The sequence below is a fragment of the Hippoglossus stenolepis genome, chromosome 23 (genome assembly GCF_022539355.2).
Source record: "Hippoglossus stenolepis isolate QCI-W04-F060 chromosome 23, HSTE1.2, whole genome shotgun sequence".
Taxonomy (NCBI): Eukaryota; Metazoa; Chordata; class Actinopteri; order Pleuronectiformes; family Pleuronectidae; genus Hippoglossus; species Hippoglossus stenolepis.
The window spans coordinates 13313720-13331056 of NC_061505.1; the positions used below are offsets into that span (position 1 = coordinate 13313720).

General features: G+C 43.4%; 1 protein-coding gene across 4 annotated transcripts; it reads left to right on the top strand.

Annotated features, from left to right (window-relative positions):
* The first annotated feature begins 1989 nt into the window (after window positions 1–1989).
* Window positions 1990–17290, top strand: kiaa0232 (KIAA0232 ortholog). Of its 4 annotated transcripts, none has more exons than XM_035148993.2 (8): window positions 1990–2266; window positions 4682–5256; window positions 5665–5805; window positions 9403–9472; window positions 9581–9665; window positions 9783–13146; window positions 13336–13444; window positions 14145–17290. In XM_035148993.2, the coding sequence occupies exons 2-8, from the start codon at window positions 5020–5022 to the stop codon at window positions 14159–14161; spliced, it is 4023 nt and encodes a 1340-aa protein (XP_035004884.2). In that variant the 5' UTR covers window positions 1990–2266; window positions 4682–5019; the 3' UTR covers window positions 14162–17290. The 4 variants fall into 4 exon arrangements, with proteins under 4 accessions (XP_035004884.2, XP_047194845.1, XP_047194844.1 ...); XM_047338889.1 differs by lacking the exon at window positions 1990–2266 and adding an exon at window positions 2323–2341; XM_047338888.1 differs by lacking the exon at window positions 1990–2266 and adding an exon at window positions 3910–4508.
* Window positions 17291–17337: the final 47 nt, after the last annotated feature.

Sequence of the window (17337 nt, forward strand, 5' to 3'; positions counted from 1 at the left end):
TATCGATGTTGAAAAGCAACACAGTTTCCTGATCGATTGGTCCCCTGTGTTGCAGATGGTCAATATGTCAATATAAGGCCTTTGGCTGCAGTGCTCTTCAGGCTGCAGATAAAGATCATAAGCACAACTCATAGCATTAGTCTGCTAACAGGCCGTGAGGGACTGTGCGTGCTGTCCTGATGTTTCACATATTGTAACATGCCGACACTTACACCGATACGCCGTCTCACTCACACGAACATACACACCCCAAACACACACACTCGCATGGTCTACATTATTTGATTTTCCTCCAATGTGCATAGACTCTGTACCCTCCTATACTGACCTCATTTGCTCTGTCCTTATTTACACTCACACACTCCACAAACACATAAAGATGATTACCTTTCATGTGTTATTACACGTGCAATTGTAACTCATTGTATACAGCCCGATGAAGGTAGGAGTATTGCAACTTCATTCCGTCTTTGTGTTGTGTATAAAAGGAACCAAGACAGAATGGAGGGGGGCATTGGTGCGGTAAAAAAACGAAAGGGTGGGATAGACGCTGATGCTGTTGTATTGTGTGTGTGTGTGTGTGCAGTGGAGTGTCAACAGCTGGTCAATAGGCCTTGACGCCTCCTGTCCCAGAGATCATAACCCCTGGGGTCAGAGGGCGGATGAAGTGTGCCACACTATAGACCCATGGCAGAGGGCAGGTGGTCAATCTAAAGGATGATGCACCACCCCCAACATTCACACACAATTCATGGTTTTGTGGTAGGAGCAGTTAAGCGAGATAACAGTGGTGAGAGTCAGCCAAGATAAAAGGAGATGAGGTTGGAAGGTGAAGCTCCATCAGTGGTCTATAATAAGGAACAGCAGGTCCCAGTGATACTAGTCAAAAATAAAAACAATCAGTACCACGGAAAGGACATTTTCTGTTAGTATATATGTGCATCTGCCTGAAAAGATGCGTTGTCTGCACCACACCAGTACAAAGTCTGTCTGCGTCAGATCATGTCAGAAAGAGTACAACATTTCCAAAGAAACAAATAACAGAAAAGAATATACAAAACCATCACCATGAACACATTGTGGTCCCTTCGACAACAGAGGCTTCGGAAAGTTTTCAGGTCCCCTCACATTTTTGCACACATAACCCATAATGACAAAGTGAAAATGTATTTTTGCAAATTTTGGGAAAATCGAAAAAACTTAAACCTCTTATTTACAAGTGTATTCAGCCACTTCATTCAGTTCTTCATTGAAGCCCCTGGGCAGTTCCAGCTTTGAGCCATCTTGGGTAGAAGCTTCGAAGACCTGGATTTGAGCAGCTTGTCACTTTCCTCCTGGTACATCTTCTCAAACACATTCATATTGGAAGGAGAGCATCGGTGAACTGCCATCTCCATGTCTTTTCACAGATGTTCTATATGGAGTGCGAATCGGCCACTTAAGGCAATTCTTTATCTTTAAAATTAAATCTACAACACAACAGTGTGCAAAAGGTTTCTGAAGTAAGTAATATTGCATTTTGTTTAATACATATAGGTGCGTTTTTTCTTTTGTTACGTGTTTCTTTTTATAATTTCCTCAAACCCTCATTAATTAGATTCAATAAGACGAGTTTAACCCGCTCATTGTTGTTGAATATATTAATATATATATTCAGTATTCATTAGGCATTATGAAAAATGCAACAATGTACAAAATGCAATATAACAAATTCAGAAATGTTTTATTCAGTATTAATTATACATAATATCACATTATGCATATAAATATGTATATATGTTTTCTTTTTATAATAGCCTCAACCCCCTCATTGATTAAACACCGTGTGATGACCTTAACGTGTTGTTATGCAGCATCTCTCATTAGGGTAGGGGCACTACTTGGGCTTCTGATGCAATCCTCTGGCGGAGGAATCAAACCTACGCGAACAGGACGGCGGAGGTTCGCCTTGTTGCCTGGATACGAACGCGGAGGGCGGCGCATTCAGTGGCCCTGCACGGAGTGAAACTGGCCTCCGGTGGCGGACATTGCGGCTCGAGGTGGCATGTGTCATCGAGGGACGACCCCACTGCGGCCGGAGCCCGAATGTCGCCGGTTTTCCTGACGTTGTTGAAGAAGCGCTGGATGTGAAGACAGCGCCATTTCTGTCGGCGTCCATGATACGCGATGCTACCGCAGCGGATTCCAGAGCCTGAGCTCGGAACGGCAGCGGGAGAGAAATAGCCGCTCCCCTTTCCCCGCTCCTCTCTACTTCAGCCCACGGCAGGTACGTGAACCTCTGAGCCCGGTGTCGCATCTCGTTTCTCGCCGTGGCGTCTCCGCTTAGTGTCCCCGCGTCTAAGTGAGTTCACTGTTTCGCCGTGTGACGATATGGCGCACATTTTTGAAGGGGAAACCGTCTGACAGTCCTGTGGTGGTTCACCGGGGCAGCCGCTCCTCCTCCCCCTCGGCCACAACAACAAGAGGACGTGAAGGCGAACGTTACTTTGACACGGAATCCGCTTTCCCTGCTAGATGCCCGGCTGCTGTTGGCACCGTGTTATCTAATGAAAGTCCACATTGGCCTAACGTTAGCGGGTTTGCTGCTTGGCTAACCCCTTAATGGAGAACCGTTGGGGCTTTAATGTCACCGTATACAAGTAGCCTCCGCTCACCTGCCCGACTCGGAAACTGGCGTTGGCCTCGTTGGTTTCGAGGAGACAGCGGGACTGGACGACTTTAACCCAGAACATGTCGCGTGTCGTGTGCCTGGTGCATGTCAAGGAATCACTAAGATTATTAAACTGGATAAAGGACGAGGAGCTCCCGGGAGCTAACTTGGCTAACTTAGCTAACATTAGCTAAAGGTCGGTGGCGGAGCTAACCTTGCCGTTTGACTGCTAAGTGACGGTTGCTAACCCGAAGTTAACAGCTAAAAGTCGGCGTGGCGTCGGTTGACACTTCACCTCTCACCGCCGATTGTGTAGTCATTGAACATGATAGTGACATTAGCCATTAATCTCAAACACCGTGTGTAGCCAAGCGATGCAGCGTTGATACAAGCGAACCAGTCAGGGTCTGCACGGAGACACACACACACCAGGAGTAAAGTAGCGTGATTCTGCTCTAAATAGACTACATTGTTGGAGAGATTACAACACTGGATTGTGGGGTAAAGCTGGAATGTGGACGGGGCAGTCAGGGGCTAAGATCCACACAGAAACAGCTGGGTTGTAGTTGTCACTGGTCAGCCATATTTAGCAATCATCGACGGCGCTAGCGGACCCATCAGCTGTTTGCTGTCTCGATGTAGCAGACCGGCACGTCGTTATTCTGTGAAATGGCGTTGCGTGGCTGCATGCGGCAAAGCTTCTTATCTTTGCCCTTTTGACGTCTCGAACGGGCAACTCCATACTGTGCCACTGGAGACTGACGAGCGATCCAGCCAATCAAACGAGCACAGCCTCCATTTGCTCGTCGCGTCGGCCCCCTCGTCCCACTGCTGCCATATGAGACACATGCACATGACAGACAGCGTCTCCCCGCACAGTTACACTCGCATACACGAGCCGGCATGTCACGCTTTGCTTTGTCATGGAAACTAACCGGGACATTTTAGGTGTATTCCTCACCATGAGAGGGGAGACAGCAGCTTGTATACAACAACACTATTGAGCCCAGAGAATATTCAATATATGTAGTGTGCAAATAATGCAATTCACATGCAGTATGTGTAATATTACAGTTTTATTCCTTATCGTGCAATATTTCAATACCCTGTGCAATATCTCATATTACTTGCCTTTTTATAATTTCCACTTACTGCCACTTTTGTTCTTAGTTTCTCTGTCTCATGTAACTTGCTTATTTGTATGTATATTTAGGCACTGGTTCTGCATTACTCTGTATACACATACATGTATTTTTCTTTCATTTGAAATATACTTTATTTTGGATTTCAATTACATTTTTTTTTCATTGTATTGTATTTTATATATAGGATTAATGAAGTTTCATCCTATCCTCTCTTTAATGAACTGTGATGCAAGGACTAAGTTACAAAGACTTGGACATGACTTCACACAATTTGTTAAGACTGATTAGTTTAGGAGAGAAACTCAATTGGTGATAGGTCATTTTTTTGATTTTTTTTAAACGAGAGAGAGAGAGAGAGAGAGAGAGAGAGAGAGAGAGAGAGAGAAATTAAAACTTGAAACATGTATAGCGCCAAATCACAACATGCATTATGTCAAGGCACTTCACATAGTAAGGACGACTGACTCCTTTCCCTTTGACAGTAGAGGAGTTTCGACGTCGCGAACGCACCAGCAACTGAGGTGCCCCCTCACCTCCTTGTCTTGCCAAATTTGTGCGTTCACCCGGGTGTTATGTTTCCATCACTGCCGATCAGAGCCGGAGCAGATTAAAACCTGTGTCTACTGCAGAGTCATTTGACCCAGGAGTGAATGCCGATTGTATCCATTTCCGCTGCAGACAAAAGCCAGATGTTAGCGGGTGGTAGTGGAAAGGTGGCTTTAGATTGCATTTACTAAACATTACATGTGAATAACTTTGTTGTGAATGTTTGAGATACATCCATGTTAATGTGAGATGTCCCTATCTTTTGAGTGGGCAGTATTTTCAGGAAAATGATCTCATTTACACCTATTTACTTTGTAAATGTATGTTTGCTCTGTTTCAGGTTGTGCCGGTGAAGTGAGACCTTACCCAAACAATGGACCCCTCCGACTGAGACGCAAACACATCTTGTGTTTTCTCAGCAGCTGAGAACTATCAGCAGCATAAGCCATGCCTGACGAGTAAAATAACCTTTTGCTCAAAGCAATAAAAAAAAAAGAAAAAAAAAAGCTACTACATGCCTCCTCATGTAGAGCTCCCTCAGTGCATCCTGCTGGAGTGACTTCCCCCTCTTCCAGATAGGTTCTGCCTCATCCTCTCTCCGTACCCTTTTCCACCGACCACCCATAATTACCCATCACAATGCTGCTCCGCCTGAGAATGGCCAACACCTGAGGTCCCATGCGTCCAGTGAGCACCGATTCAGACGGTCCTGCTCCTCCTGAAAACTTCTCCTGCCCCTACCCCATCGTAGGCCCCCTGCCTGCCTCAGAGATGTCCCTTCTCCAGTCACTGGGTCCTGTGCAAAGCTGGCTTGGCCAGGAGCTTGAGAAGTGCGGGATTGATGCCATGATTTACACCCGCTATGTCCTCAGCCTTCTCCTGCACGACAGTTACGACTACGACCTGCAGGACCAGGTGGGCTCCGACAACCTCAATGAGATATGTCATGTCTAGTCAGAGGCTTTTATAATTTGCCATTGTGTGTATTGTCGAATGCTTTAGAAGTGAGTTTTATTCATGAGGGGAAGTTGGTGTGGGGGATATAATCGCCTCGTTAGAGGAAGACCATTTTTACAAGAGAGGTTAACAATGAGGCTTTTCTTTCATCTCATGACTCGTGTACCTCTGACTAACTCCTCTGATCCAATTTGCCTGATTTATGTGTTAATTGTTATGATGCATACACCTGTATAGAAATGCCCATACAAATGTATCAAATTTATGTATATATGTGTGATTTTATTTTGCTTTGGCTTTTTCCATGTTACTTTATATCACTAGTTTGTCCTTTGGGACTGACTTGTCTTGGTTTGTGCCTGACAGGAAAACGACATCTTCTTGGGCTGGGAGAAGGGAACTGGGAAGAAATGGGGTAAGAGTAAGAAGAAGGGAGGGACTGACCTGAGTCTTGAGGAAATGAAGAAACAAGCCGCTGTGCAATGCCTCCGCTCCGCATCTGATGAAGTAAGCATTGTTCTGCCCGTTTGATGTAATCCTGTGATTGTCATTATGTTCAAGTGGTGGTCAAATGATGCTTCACTTGTCTGTGGTGTAAAACAATCATTATGCTAAACCCCTTTTGCTTTGGAGGTATGCAGACCAAAAACTGTTTGACCTGTTTTTTTATGGAGCTTTTGAAAGAAAAATAGGAAAAACAGAATGGAGAAGACTGGGGTTGTCATTTGTGTAATTATGCCAGAAACCTGCTACTGTCGTATTCCTTGTTGCTTGTTAAGGTGCAGTCATGTAGATATTAATTGCATGAATCACAATGAGTCAGTGAATGAAGCTTTGTTTGTGTGGGAGGCCAAAGCGTTGAACAAGAGAAGATCTTAATTGTAAGGGCATGGTCACCTCATTTGGCTGAGTGGCCACACCTTCAAGACAATTTTTTCATATGAACGCTGGACAATGTCCGGAGAATCAAAGAATCGGGGAGTTACTCTTGCACATGTGAAGCAGAATCCCAAAGCTAGTCTGTGTCTGGTGTGTTCTCACCTTAAGTGACCTGCTCTATACACACACAGGCTCAATTAGGCATTACACACAGTTTATTCACCGGGGCTGGCAGGGTATAGTCCATCTGATGTCCAGTCCAACTGATTTGGACATTTGCATTCTCACATACAGCTTCAATAATGTCACAAAAAAGTTTAGATTTGCAGTGCAGGTGTAAAAGCACAATCAGTTAGTCTTTCTTATAAAGGTTTATTAAAGGTGTGTATAAAACGTCTCTTATATTAGTCCATTATTATCCTCTGAATCCACTCTTGCATTTTGCCATTATCATGAGGCTCTGTGTGTTGTACGCAATGTCAATCGGTTCATTTCACTCGCTGGTTTTATCTGTTTTATATGGAATAGAAACCAGTAAGTCTAGGCCATTCAACAAGTAATCCAGTAATGTCTACGATAGTGTGTGTGTGTTTCAAAGGTTATCAGTGTGAATGTGTCAGGAGTAGGCAAATCTAAATCAACTGTCTGTTTGCATGTCTGAGTTTGTTAAGAGTCTCATAGTGGGGATAGGGGGATTTATTTGCCATTGAATAAAATATTGATAATTATATTTTTATTTGAGCATAACTATGATTGAGTATTAAGGCCATATAAAAGATGTAGTATTTTATTTGTGAAATCTATACTAAAGTATAACTTAACAAGATTCTCCACATTCCTTATTTTAGTATAGATGACAGGCTGATCATCTGATATTCTTCCTGTAAAATTACATGTATCTTAATATTATCCCTTTATTCTCGTAGTTCTACGATTTTCTCCCCTTTAAGAGGCCCTAATACTTATATATCCCCCTGAAACTAAAAATAAAGTTTATTGACATTAGAATGAGCCTAGTATATCTACATCAGGACATCTACAACACAAGTAATACCTCTCTTCCTCTATTGAGTCTTTAAAGGGGACATAGCATGCCCATTTTACCACAAGTTGATATGGTTCCTTGGGGTCTTAATGAAATGTCTGTAACATACTTTGGTCAAAATACCACAAGGATCATTTCAAACAGCACCCTTTTTACCCTGTATAAAACAGCCCTCCACAGAGTGACCTGTTTTGAGTGCCAGTTCCTTTAAATGCTAATGAGCCAGCTCCCCCTCCCCTCTCCCCCATGATTTTAAACGATATAAATTACATATTTTATATGATTATAAATTATCAAATATGCATCCCATACTTTGTATTCCCCTTCTGTTGTCCTGGAGTTTTAATTTTCCCAATCACATAATTAAATGTCCCCCTCTGCCCATCCACTACAAGCACACAAGCAGACAGACAGAGAGAGAAAGAGAGGGGTGGGGGGGGCTATGAAGACCATCATTTACCCCCGAACCCCGACATTCAACGGGTACAACAACAAGCGGAGAAAGCAGAATCGCGGGCTGACCTTATATATACAGTCTATGGGGCTGACCAGCGCGGAGAAATGCACGTCCTGTGTGAACAGCCAGGCGGCTGCGTGCTGGAGAACGGCGCTGCACTGCCTCGCTGCGGCGCTTCCGCGTCCGGTGTTAACCCGGCGTAACTACTGTAACCCGGCGTAACTACTGTAACCCGGCGTACAGTAGTGCTGAACACTGCGGAAGTCTTCCACACAGCCAGCAGTGTGGAAGACTTCCACAGTGTTACAGTAGTGCTGAACACTGCGGAAGTCTTCCACACTGCTGGCTGTGTGGCGCTGACACAAATTCCAGCTCACGCACGGGAGAGCGAGCGGTCGCGCCCGAGCAACTGCTGCAGCCTCCCAGTCCCAACGATCCAGACAAATGCCACATGTGAGTGAATCGCGGGCTGACCAGCGGAGAAATGCTCGTCCCGTGTGAGCAGCCAGGCGGCTGCGTGCTTGGGAACGGCGCTGCGCTGCCTCGCAGCCTCGCTGTCTCCGGTGTAAACTTTAACCTTTAAGGTCAGCAGTTCTACGTTGTTAGTTGACAACAAACAAATGCTCTCCCTGCTTATAATACGCAACCTTCAAATAGTGTCATCTGTATGTAGGTTGAAAAATCGACTGAGCGATTAGCTTACATTTTAGTCTGAGGCCAGCAGTAGTAAGGGAGGTGTGCTTTGGCTGAGAGTGACACAGAGGTGGGGGGAGGAGGGTTTGTAAGGCAAGAGGAGTATTGAGCTCTTCTCTGGGGACTGGACTCTGCAGTCTATTTTTTAACCAGCACACGCTGCACAGGATTGCAGCAATGAGCAGCGGACTTGGTCAGCTGACCGGCATTAGCACAATGATGCAAGAGGAAACACAGGGCAGGAGAAAAGCTTGCTTTGCCTTTCATGAGGTGGCATGGTAAGGAAATGGGAATATTATTTTCTGGAAGAATGAACATGAAAGGAGTTAGCTTATGAGTGTGGCAGGACAGATACTACTGAGCAGCTTTGTTGTGATTTGATTAGCCATTTGTTTTGACAGTGGCTATTTGGAGTGAGCTAACATTTGAACATGGCTGTCTTGTTTATTTCAATCCTTGTCCTTTATGTTTTTCACATATGATGTTGCTTGATTTGAGAAGGCAATAAGCCAAACGTGTAGTAAATGCTCAAGGTTTCACAACATTGTGACGCAATCACTTGTGCTACTGCTCAGCCCTTTTTTTGTTGTTTTTTTGGAAAGCATTTCTGCACCGTAGCTAAATATAGCACAGTCATCGCCAAGCATGCCTGTGCTCTCACAAGTCAGGTGGTTTGACGTGTGTCAACCCCATGCCTTTTAATTCTTTCTTTTGTGTCACATATGGGGTCAAAGTATCTATTTGCTATTCTGCATTCTTACCAAAGGCTCTTGGATCTTTCAACATCCATCATGTCTGTCTTTGAAAAATTAATTATTCTTTTGTGGTTATTTCAGCTCCCACAGTACTACAAAATCTCTTCATCACTCAATATGTTTATATGTTAAAGTGCTGTGACCAATTCTAGCTAATGTTCAAGCTCAAAGTCTGGCCACAATATTTAGTTTGGTCCTAGTAGAGTTTTGTCCTTGCTTACCTATTGGACACTATGTTACTATAAATCTGTCTTTTGTGTTGTTCTTCTGTGTAGAACTCTGGAATTGAGAGCCTGGTTGAAGAGCTTTGCTCTAAACTTAAGGACATCCAAAACAAACAGAAAGGTTTGCTTTATTCCTCAGAACTATCATAAATCGAACATTTTAATTAAAAAATAAAGTTGAGTAATAACTGTTCTAATATGATGTCTTATTGTTCAATGTCTTTTACAGAGGAAAAACAGATTCAAAAGAAATCTGATGGCTCTCAGTCTCCAGAGCGAGCTGAGTCCCCCTCTTCAAAGGACCAGGTGGAAATGTAAGCCACATCATGGACACCATGTACCATTATGTACACACCCATATTTACTTTTTTATTTAGCTACTGCTCTGAATACATTAAAATCAAGTTTTCTCTCGTCTGTTTTGACTGCAGGTATTATGAAGCCTTTCCTCCTTTGTCAGAGAAGCCTGTTTGTCTCCAAGAGATCATGACGGTGTGGAACAAGGCAAAGACCTGCGCATACTCAAGTTCATCATCCTCTGCAGCCCCACAGACCAGCACGGACACCTCCTCCCCAAAAGATTGCAACAGTGAAGGTGAAGCTGCAAAGGAGAGAAATCTAGAAGCGTGTACTGTCACCAGTGAACGAGGCCAGCAACGACGAAGCAAGAAGGAGAAAGAAAACCGGTATCAAGGTGGCGCAGCAGCGGAGGAGAAATCTACCATCCACTCTAAGAGACAGACCAGACACAGATCTGAGGGCAAATACAGACCCAGATCCTGGTCGTCAGGCTCTAGTGAGGCGGGCTCCAGCTCAAGTGGGAACCAGGGTGACACCAAGTCATCCAGAAGCAAGGCAGTTAGAATAAGGCACAAATCCAGAGAGGCTGCAAAGAACAAGAGAACACGCAACAGTGGACAGGTGAAGCTGCAGGTGAAGGTAATTGACAAAGACGAGCGAAGAAACACAGGGGGGAGCAGCAGCGGCGTCACCGGAGGTGCTGCCAAACAACCACAGCTTTACAAAAAGGGGAAGAGGCTGCTAAAGGAGATTCGTAAAGATCCAGGCTGGGTGGAAGCAAAAGAGTTCGGGGTTGAGGCCGCAAACAAAAAGGAGTACATGGAGGAGCCACTTTGGTATACTGAGCCCATCACAGAGTATTTTGTACCTTTCAGCAGCAGACAAAGCAAGCTGGAAACAAAATATCGAAGTAAGATAGACTCTTCAGACAGCTTTGCCATGTCAACTGACATGGAGAGGCTGCCGGAGAGAATCCATGGAATCTGCATTGCCAATGAGAGCTACCAGAGAGCATACCTTGCAGCAGGCTCGTTTGTGGATGGGCACTTTGTGGAAGGGCCTGGTGAAGCAGAAGACGAAACTGCTGAACTCACTGGGACCTCCAGCTGCCCTCAGCCAGAGGATGGAGATTTAGATGACAAGCATCTGTCTGAATTCACTCACTTCTATGAAGTTGATATTTATCAATCCATATTGGATACTAGTGCCTCAGACTCAATACAAGAGAGTCGGATCTTAAGCATGATTCGACAAAAAAGCAAAGAGCAAGGAGACGTTGAGGCAGATTGTTGTTTAGTGTTAGATGGCTTTGAGCAGCAAGGGAAAAGTGCAATACGGGCAGACTCACAGGAAGCTTCGGGATCTGTTGGATTCTTAATGGAGGATCTGGAAAACATGGCTCAAGTGTGGGGATGTTATTCACCCTCTACTTCAGAAGATATCGATGGAGAAAGCTTCGTAGGAGACTCTCCCATTCGCCTCTCCCCTCTTCTCGATAGTGTTTCGTTCACCCTGAGCAAACTATCTGGAAATGTGGAGGAGCCACCTGTTTCTGAAGCCACCGGTGAACCATCTGGTTTGAACTCATCCTGCTTCTCTCTTTTCGAGCTGCAGTATGACAGTCCCACTTTTCCTTTTCCCCGCGACTCACTCACCGTTGGTCACGAAAACAACACAGATTCTAGTAGCTGTCTCGACCCACATTCTAATAAACAGTCTCGTTTGCTAATATGGACCAAAAATAGTGCCTTTGACGAAACTGAACACTGTTCTAACCTTTCAACTCGAACATGCAGTCCGTGGTCACATTCAGAGGAGACTCGTTCAGACAACGAGCAAGGAAATGCTGCGACAGAGGATGCTGCTCAAATTGGCAACAAAGAGATTGATTGTATAATCCCTCCTCTCTCTGGTGCTTATCTAGAGGACGAAATCTTGGATTTTTTGCAAGAGGAGACTTGCCACAAGTGTGAGGAGGTCAGCGTTGCCACAGCATCCAATCAGACCACCAAAAAGTCTAAATTGGAGTCCATTTGTGGAATCGCATTGGAAGAGGATGAGAGTAAACAGTACAGCACTGGCATGTTTTCAGACAACACAAACCAACAGAGTGATGATTACAGCTCAGGGATAATAAAGGACATTTGGACTGCAATTGGAGATGGCAAATCTGTAATGTCAAGGCAAGGAGTAGAAAATCCAAGTGAGGGGCTATTCTCAGATGAGTCCGGCAGTTACTGCTGCAGCTGTCAGGAGGTGGAGGCAAAAGGCGTTCCAATTCAGGGGCCTCAGAAAAAAGCAGTGCAGCGGTCAGAGTATCACCTTTGGGAAGGCAAGAAACAAGAACAGGACCTAGCCAAAAACAAACTTTCAAAGGTAGATGGTGCTGGGGATTACATGACTCCGTCCAAGCCCTGGGACTTGAGCTCTGACAAGGAGAGTACGTCATTCATCCTAGGAGGGGTGTATGGAGAGCTGAAGACTCTAACTGGTGATAAAAATTGGGCTGTCGTGCCGCCAAGTGACACCCAAGATAGCCTGCTCAAGTGTGCCGCCGCAGCTGCATCTGCTTCTAGCTCGGACATGCTCACCATCACTGGCACAGATGTGTTCATGAACAGGAGCAGCTGCTTTGCCCCTGGGCACAGGCCCCTGTGGAGGCCTCTTGTGTCCTTTGGGCAGAGTGACCAGGCCATCAGAGGAGGCGGAGATGGATTGAATAAGGGATTTTCTTTCATCTTCCATGAAGATTTGCTTGGATCGTACGGAGGCTTGCATAGTGAGGAGCAAGGTTTAGAATACCCGTTCGCATCCTTCAACCTAAACAATCCCTTCTCTCAAGTCCTCCATGTTGAGTGTTCTTTTGAGCCTGAGGACATGGCCTCTTTCAGTCCAGGATTCAAGCCCAAATCTATTCTGTGCTCGGACTCGGAGAGTGAAGCCTTCCACCCACGAATATATGGCATAAACCGGACACAGTACAGGGCCATTCGCATTTCTCCCAGGACCCATTTCCGACCAATTTCGGCCTCCGAGTTGTCTCCTGTTGGAGTGAGCGATTCGGAGGCTGAGACTGACAAAGAGGAGATGAGTTTTCCCGTCCTGGCGCCGGTGGACGTCTTTGATGATCCTCAGGCAGACCTCAAACCTCTGGAGGAGGATGCAGAATGTGAGGGTCCTTATTACGGGAAGTCAGAACTGGAATCTGGTAAATTTTTACCCAGATTAAAGAAGTCTGGCATGGAGAAGAGTGCCCAGACTTCTCTGGATTCACAGGAGGGCTCCAGTACCCTCCTGCCAATCGCTGAGCAAGAAATTTGCTTAGACTGCAAAACGGCAGCAGCTGCATCGACTGCTGGTGGACAGACGGATGTCTCAGTCGACAAGATTCAAAAAGAGGAATCTTCAGAAGAAAAAGAGTCCTGCTTATGTGCACCAGCATGTCAGATCCCCAAGTATGGGATTGCTTATGACTTTGTTGGAGATGTGCCAGAGGTGAGGATTTCTTTGAAATAATTTCCTGAGATTAATATGTATTTATGCCGAGTGTGCTAGAGAATTGTAACACAAACATACACCTAACCATTGAGTGTTTCACAATCTACTGTCGGCTGCTCCACCTGTGATATCTTAGTCAGCCGTTTACTGAAACACACTTAACCACTTCTCATTTGTCCTGTTTAGTTCCCTCTGTTAAATATAAGTGGACAGGGAGGAACAGGCAACCAGCAAGATGAGTGCTGGTGGCAGACCACACTCTGCTCCCCCCTTTTCCCTGGATCTCAATGTACAGGTACATTTCTTGGAAGAAAAAAAAAGTTAGAAATTATATATATATAATTTCTAACATTTCATTTGCAATACTTTTTTTTCCACAATACATCAAACGACTGACTGTTAATGTCTTTGACAATATATTTTTTCAATGTAAGGGACGATCAAAATCCCAAAATTTGTTCTAAGGGTTAAAATCATTAGGAAAGATACTAAACAACTAAATGTTGAACACAATATGACCCGCTGCTATTTGTGTGGTGCAGGAAAAGTCATGAAAAGTCTTATTTCTTTTTTGCATCTGGATGTGGACACAGTATAAAGAGAAACAGAAAGTGAAAAAGAGATGAATCTATAAAATATAAATTTTCTTGATTGTAAACCTTGATTGATATGTTTTAACAAAGAACGATCAGTCATTGATTGTGTGAATTCCCACAATATTATCCTGCCATTCAGTATACGGTGCACAAAGGTATACATACAGTGTCAGGGAGTCTGTCTGTTACACTAGGAAACTCCTGCTGCTCCTGCTGAGCCATCAAAACATTTAACCTATCAAAACAGAATCCACATTTTTGGTAAAAGCTTTTATGTGGTGAAGACATTTTACACAAAATAGATATAGGTCCTGTTCAGTTTAGTATAACAGTCCGGTGTCAGCGTGGATATTTTCTTATGTAACAATCTAACAAGTTTTTCCTGACTTCCTTCTCCAGGGAGCAGCAACATATGAAAGCTCCAGTTTTGCAGAGGATGCCTGTCGTCGAGAGGGAACCCTCTTCTCCTTTTGTGACTGGACCTCTACCAGCAAAGATTCAGGGTCATCTCAGAGCTGGAAAAGCTAATGTAGGCTAATTTTCTGAGACACCCCTTCAACCCCCCCCCCCCCTCGCACATAACCCCTGCTGGTTTTCATTTACTAACTTAAATCCATGTGTAATCAACAATCAGATCAACAAGAAGTGAGTGAAAAATAGGAAAACTCAAAAAATATGTTCTGTCTTTGAGTGATGCCAGTGATGTGCGAACATGCATTTTAGAATTTCAGTTGATTCTTCTGTACACTGATCCTCATTCAAGTCTCTCAGTTAGTTAGTAGGGGCAATCTTTTTTTCTATCCTTGTCAGTTTTGTTCCCACCAATTTGCTTTTGAACCAGGTTACTGGTAGTTGGTGGTGTCTGAATGGTTGTGCATGTGTGTTTGTCCAGCCAGTCTCACTCCTTTTTTCTAGTTAAACCTAACATTGTGTGAAACGACTGCAGTCGCATCCTCTACTTTCCATCTTGTGTTCAGAAAGACAACAAAAGGATGTTGGGGTTTTTGAGTTGTGTAAAAGTTTGAGAGTTAAACTGAGCTAGTTTGGTTGGAAGACTTTCTGAATGTGAAGTAGAGAATGTGTGCATATTTCTTCTAAATATCCGTAAATTCCCCACGTGTGAAAAGTTACTATAAATGAGTCTGATTTTTGAATGGTGATAGTCTTTCAAAAGCTAGTAGTAGACTTAGTACGGTTTGTGAGGCTAAAATAATAAAAATCCTTCAAAAATAATTTAAAAAAGGAAATCAAAAAGAAGTTTTGTTGGCAAAAATACAAATAATCTACTTGAAATGCAACGCTGTAAAAGAATTTGGGGGGAGAAAAAAAGTTTGTGAAAAGACATGACGACAGCCATTTCTGCAGACACCTGTGTTGCAACTGAATGAAACTTTGTTTTATTTTTTTTTGTAATTTCTATGGTACAGACTATTGGTGCTATAAATATGTTCAAACATCTTTTTGAAGATCCATTATATGGCTGACGTAGACGGCAAAGCCTAGTTTTGTTTGTAGTCCAGACAGTCAAGACTCCATGAATATATTTTTACGAAAGTTGTTAAAAGAGGAAAAACTGTTATTTTTTTCTTTTGCCTGATTGCGGTTCTTCTAAATGTGGCTTGGTTTTTATTTTGAGGTAGCTGCTTAGTTGTCAGGCCTGTAACAGCTGAAACAGAAAAACCCTGCAGGTATTTAAATCTTGTGTTTTATCACATCCTTTCAGTCCATTGTCTCCAAGCAGAAAGGACAAATTCTGCATTGAGCGAATCAACTGTCCATGCTGCAACTAAACTAAATCTATAACTAAACAAATAGCGGGGCAATGTTTAAACCAAAAACATACATTACATCATCACACTAACATACAAATGCTTTTTTCATGTGACGTGTGTTTTTATTTGTATTTTCTTTTTTTTTTTTTGGTTTACAATATATCTTGTCGGAATATTAAGTAATGTCTCACTGTGTGTGTCAGCATAGAACTTGTGAAGGCACTGGTTCCGAGTGAGTGTACGAGAACTTTATCTCAGAGAAATGTGAACCTGTGCAGATGCGCACATTCACAGAAATGCAAACGTGTCCGAGGAATTAAAAAGAAAAAAAAAAAAAAACCTGAAGAAATTAGTGTTGAGGTGTGGTTTGCTGACCTTTCGTGTGACCTGTGCTTTGAAAATGAAATTTAGTTAAAGCATCTACAGATACATTTTTTTGAACAGGTTTTGAGGACAGGAGCAGGGCAGTTTATTTGTCTCATACTTTGATACTGAAGCACAGATGAACTCAAACCATCCCTCCATTAATGAGTAATTAGAAATATGTCGGCAGAGTAAGCAGACTTGCTGTAATGCACTGTCGCAGGTGAAGGTGTCTCTATTCCGAGCATGGCTTTGGAAGTGGCTTCCTCGTTTTGACAAATGCAAAGAGTAAAGGCCCACGGCGGTTTTTTTTTCTTCCCCTCAATCCGATGCCACCCTAACCCCCAGTAGCTGAATGAAAGGTACTCAACTTCAGGGTCTTGTCCCATTTCTTTGACAGTCATCAGACACTCAGGAATTTTTTATAAGCATAACTGCATAATCTACACTCGGACCTGTGACAGTGCATTAATGTAAAACATTTCTTTGATTGTAGAGCAGAAATTACTGACAGTTCTCTCCCAGCAAACCACAGAGAGGACTGTTGTTCATTTTGAGCTATAGGTTTAGGAAAAAAAACAAAAAAGAACTAAGCCATTGAGATTGCATAAGCAATGCGGAGGGGGATCCCAAAAACCCTGAGTCCTATGCAATTCCTTGGCGCATGTAAACATTCAACAGTATATGAAGAGAAGTCATTCAGTTCATTTTGCATGTTGATAACTTATGAGTGAGGGACATCTGAGAAAAAAACCAAACCAAGGAATGTCTCTAAAAAAGGAGCATGCAAACATCACACTCCATCTTTTTATGTTGGGTTGAACAAAATAGTTTTGGTTGAAGAAAAAAATATTATGAGTGAGGTTGTGTCAATGAGTGAAAGAATGTGATGCGTGTGCGGTGTGTGTGTGCGTGTGCGTGTTTGTGTGTTTGTGTGCGTGTGTTTGTGTGTGTGTGAATGTATGCAAGAGGCTGAGTCACAAAAGGCACTTATTGGGAGTTGAAAGGAACGCATCACACCTTTCCTCATTTAATTCTTCCATTTTGATAGGCCGTATTTAAAGAAAAAAAAAAAAAAGAGAAAGGAAAAAAGAAGAAAAAAAACAGCGTATGACGAGAAAATGTATTCAGTGAGGGTATACGCATTTGGAACGACACTGATTGGGTGGCAGAGTTTCAATTGCACTATGGTTCGAAGAACATATCCTGCACTGAAAACATTGTGTTTTCCTCGTCTTTCATTCCCCCCTAGATGATGGCCCTTCACCCTCACCCCACCTCTGTGTTCCTAAAGCCCATCTGCCCCCCCGAGTAGCTGTGTTGTTCTAATTTCATGTACACCCAGAGTAAATTATTTTGTTTCATTGTGGATTTTCTTAACATCTAATAAAGGAATAAACCAAACCTCAACCTGTGAACTTCCCTGTCCTTCTTTTACACTTGTTATTTAGTTAATT

Bases quoted from the DNA above. Each gene is read 5' to 3' on its own strand.
- kiaa0232 (XM_035148993.2), top strand. From the start codon at position 5,020: ATGCGTCCAGTGAGCACCGATTCAGACGGTCCTGCTCCTCCTGAAAAC. The intron at 5,257-5,664 runs GTGGGCTCCGAC...TGTGCCTGACAG, and splicing joins ACTACGACCTGCAGGACCAG to GAAAACGACATCTTCTTGGG. The intron at 5,806-9,402 runs GTAAGCATTGTT...TCTTCTGTGTAG, and splicing joins TCCGCTCCGCATCTGATGAA to AACTCTGGAATTGAGAGCCT.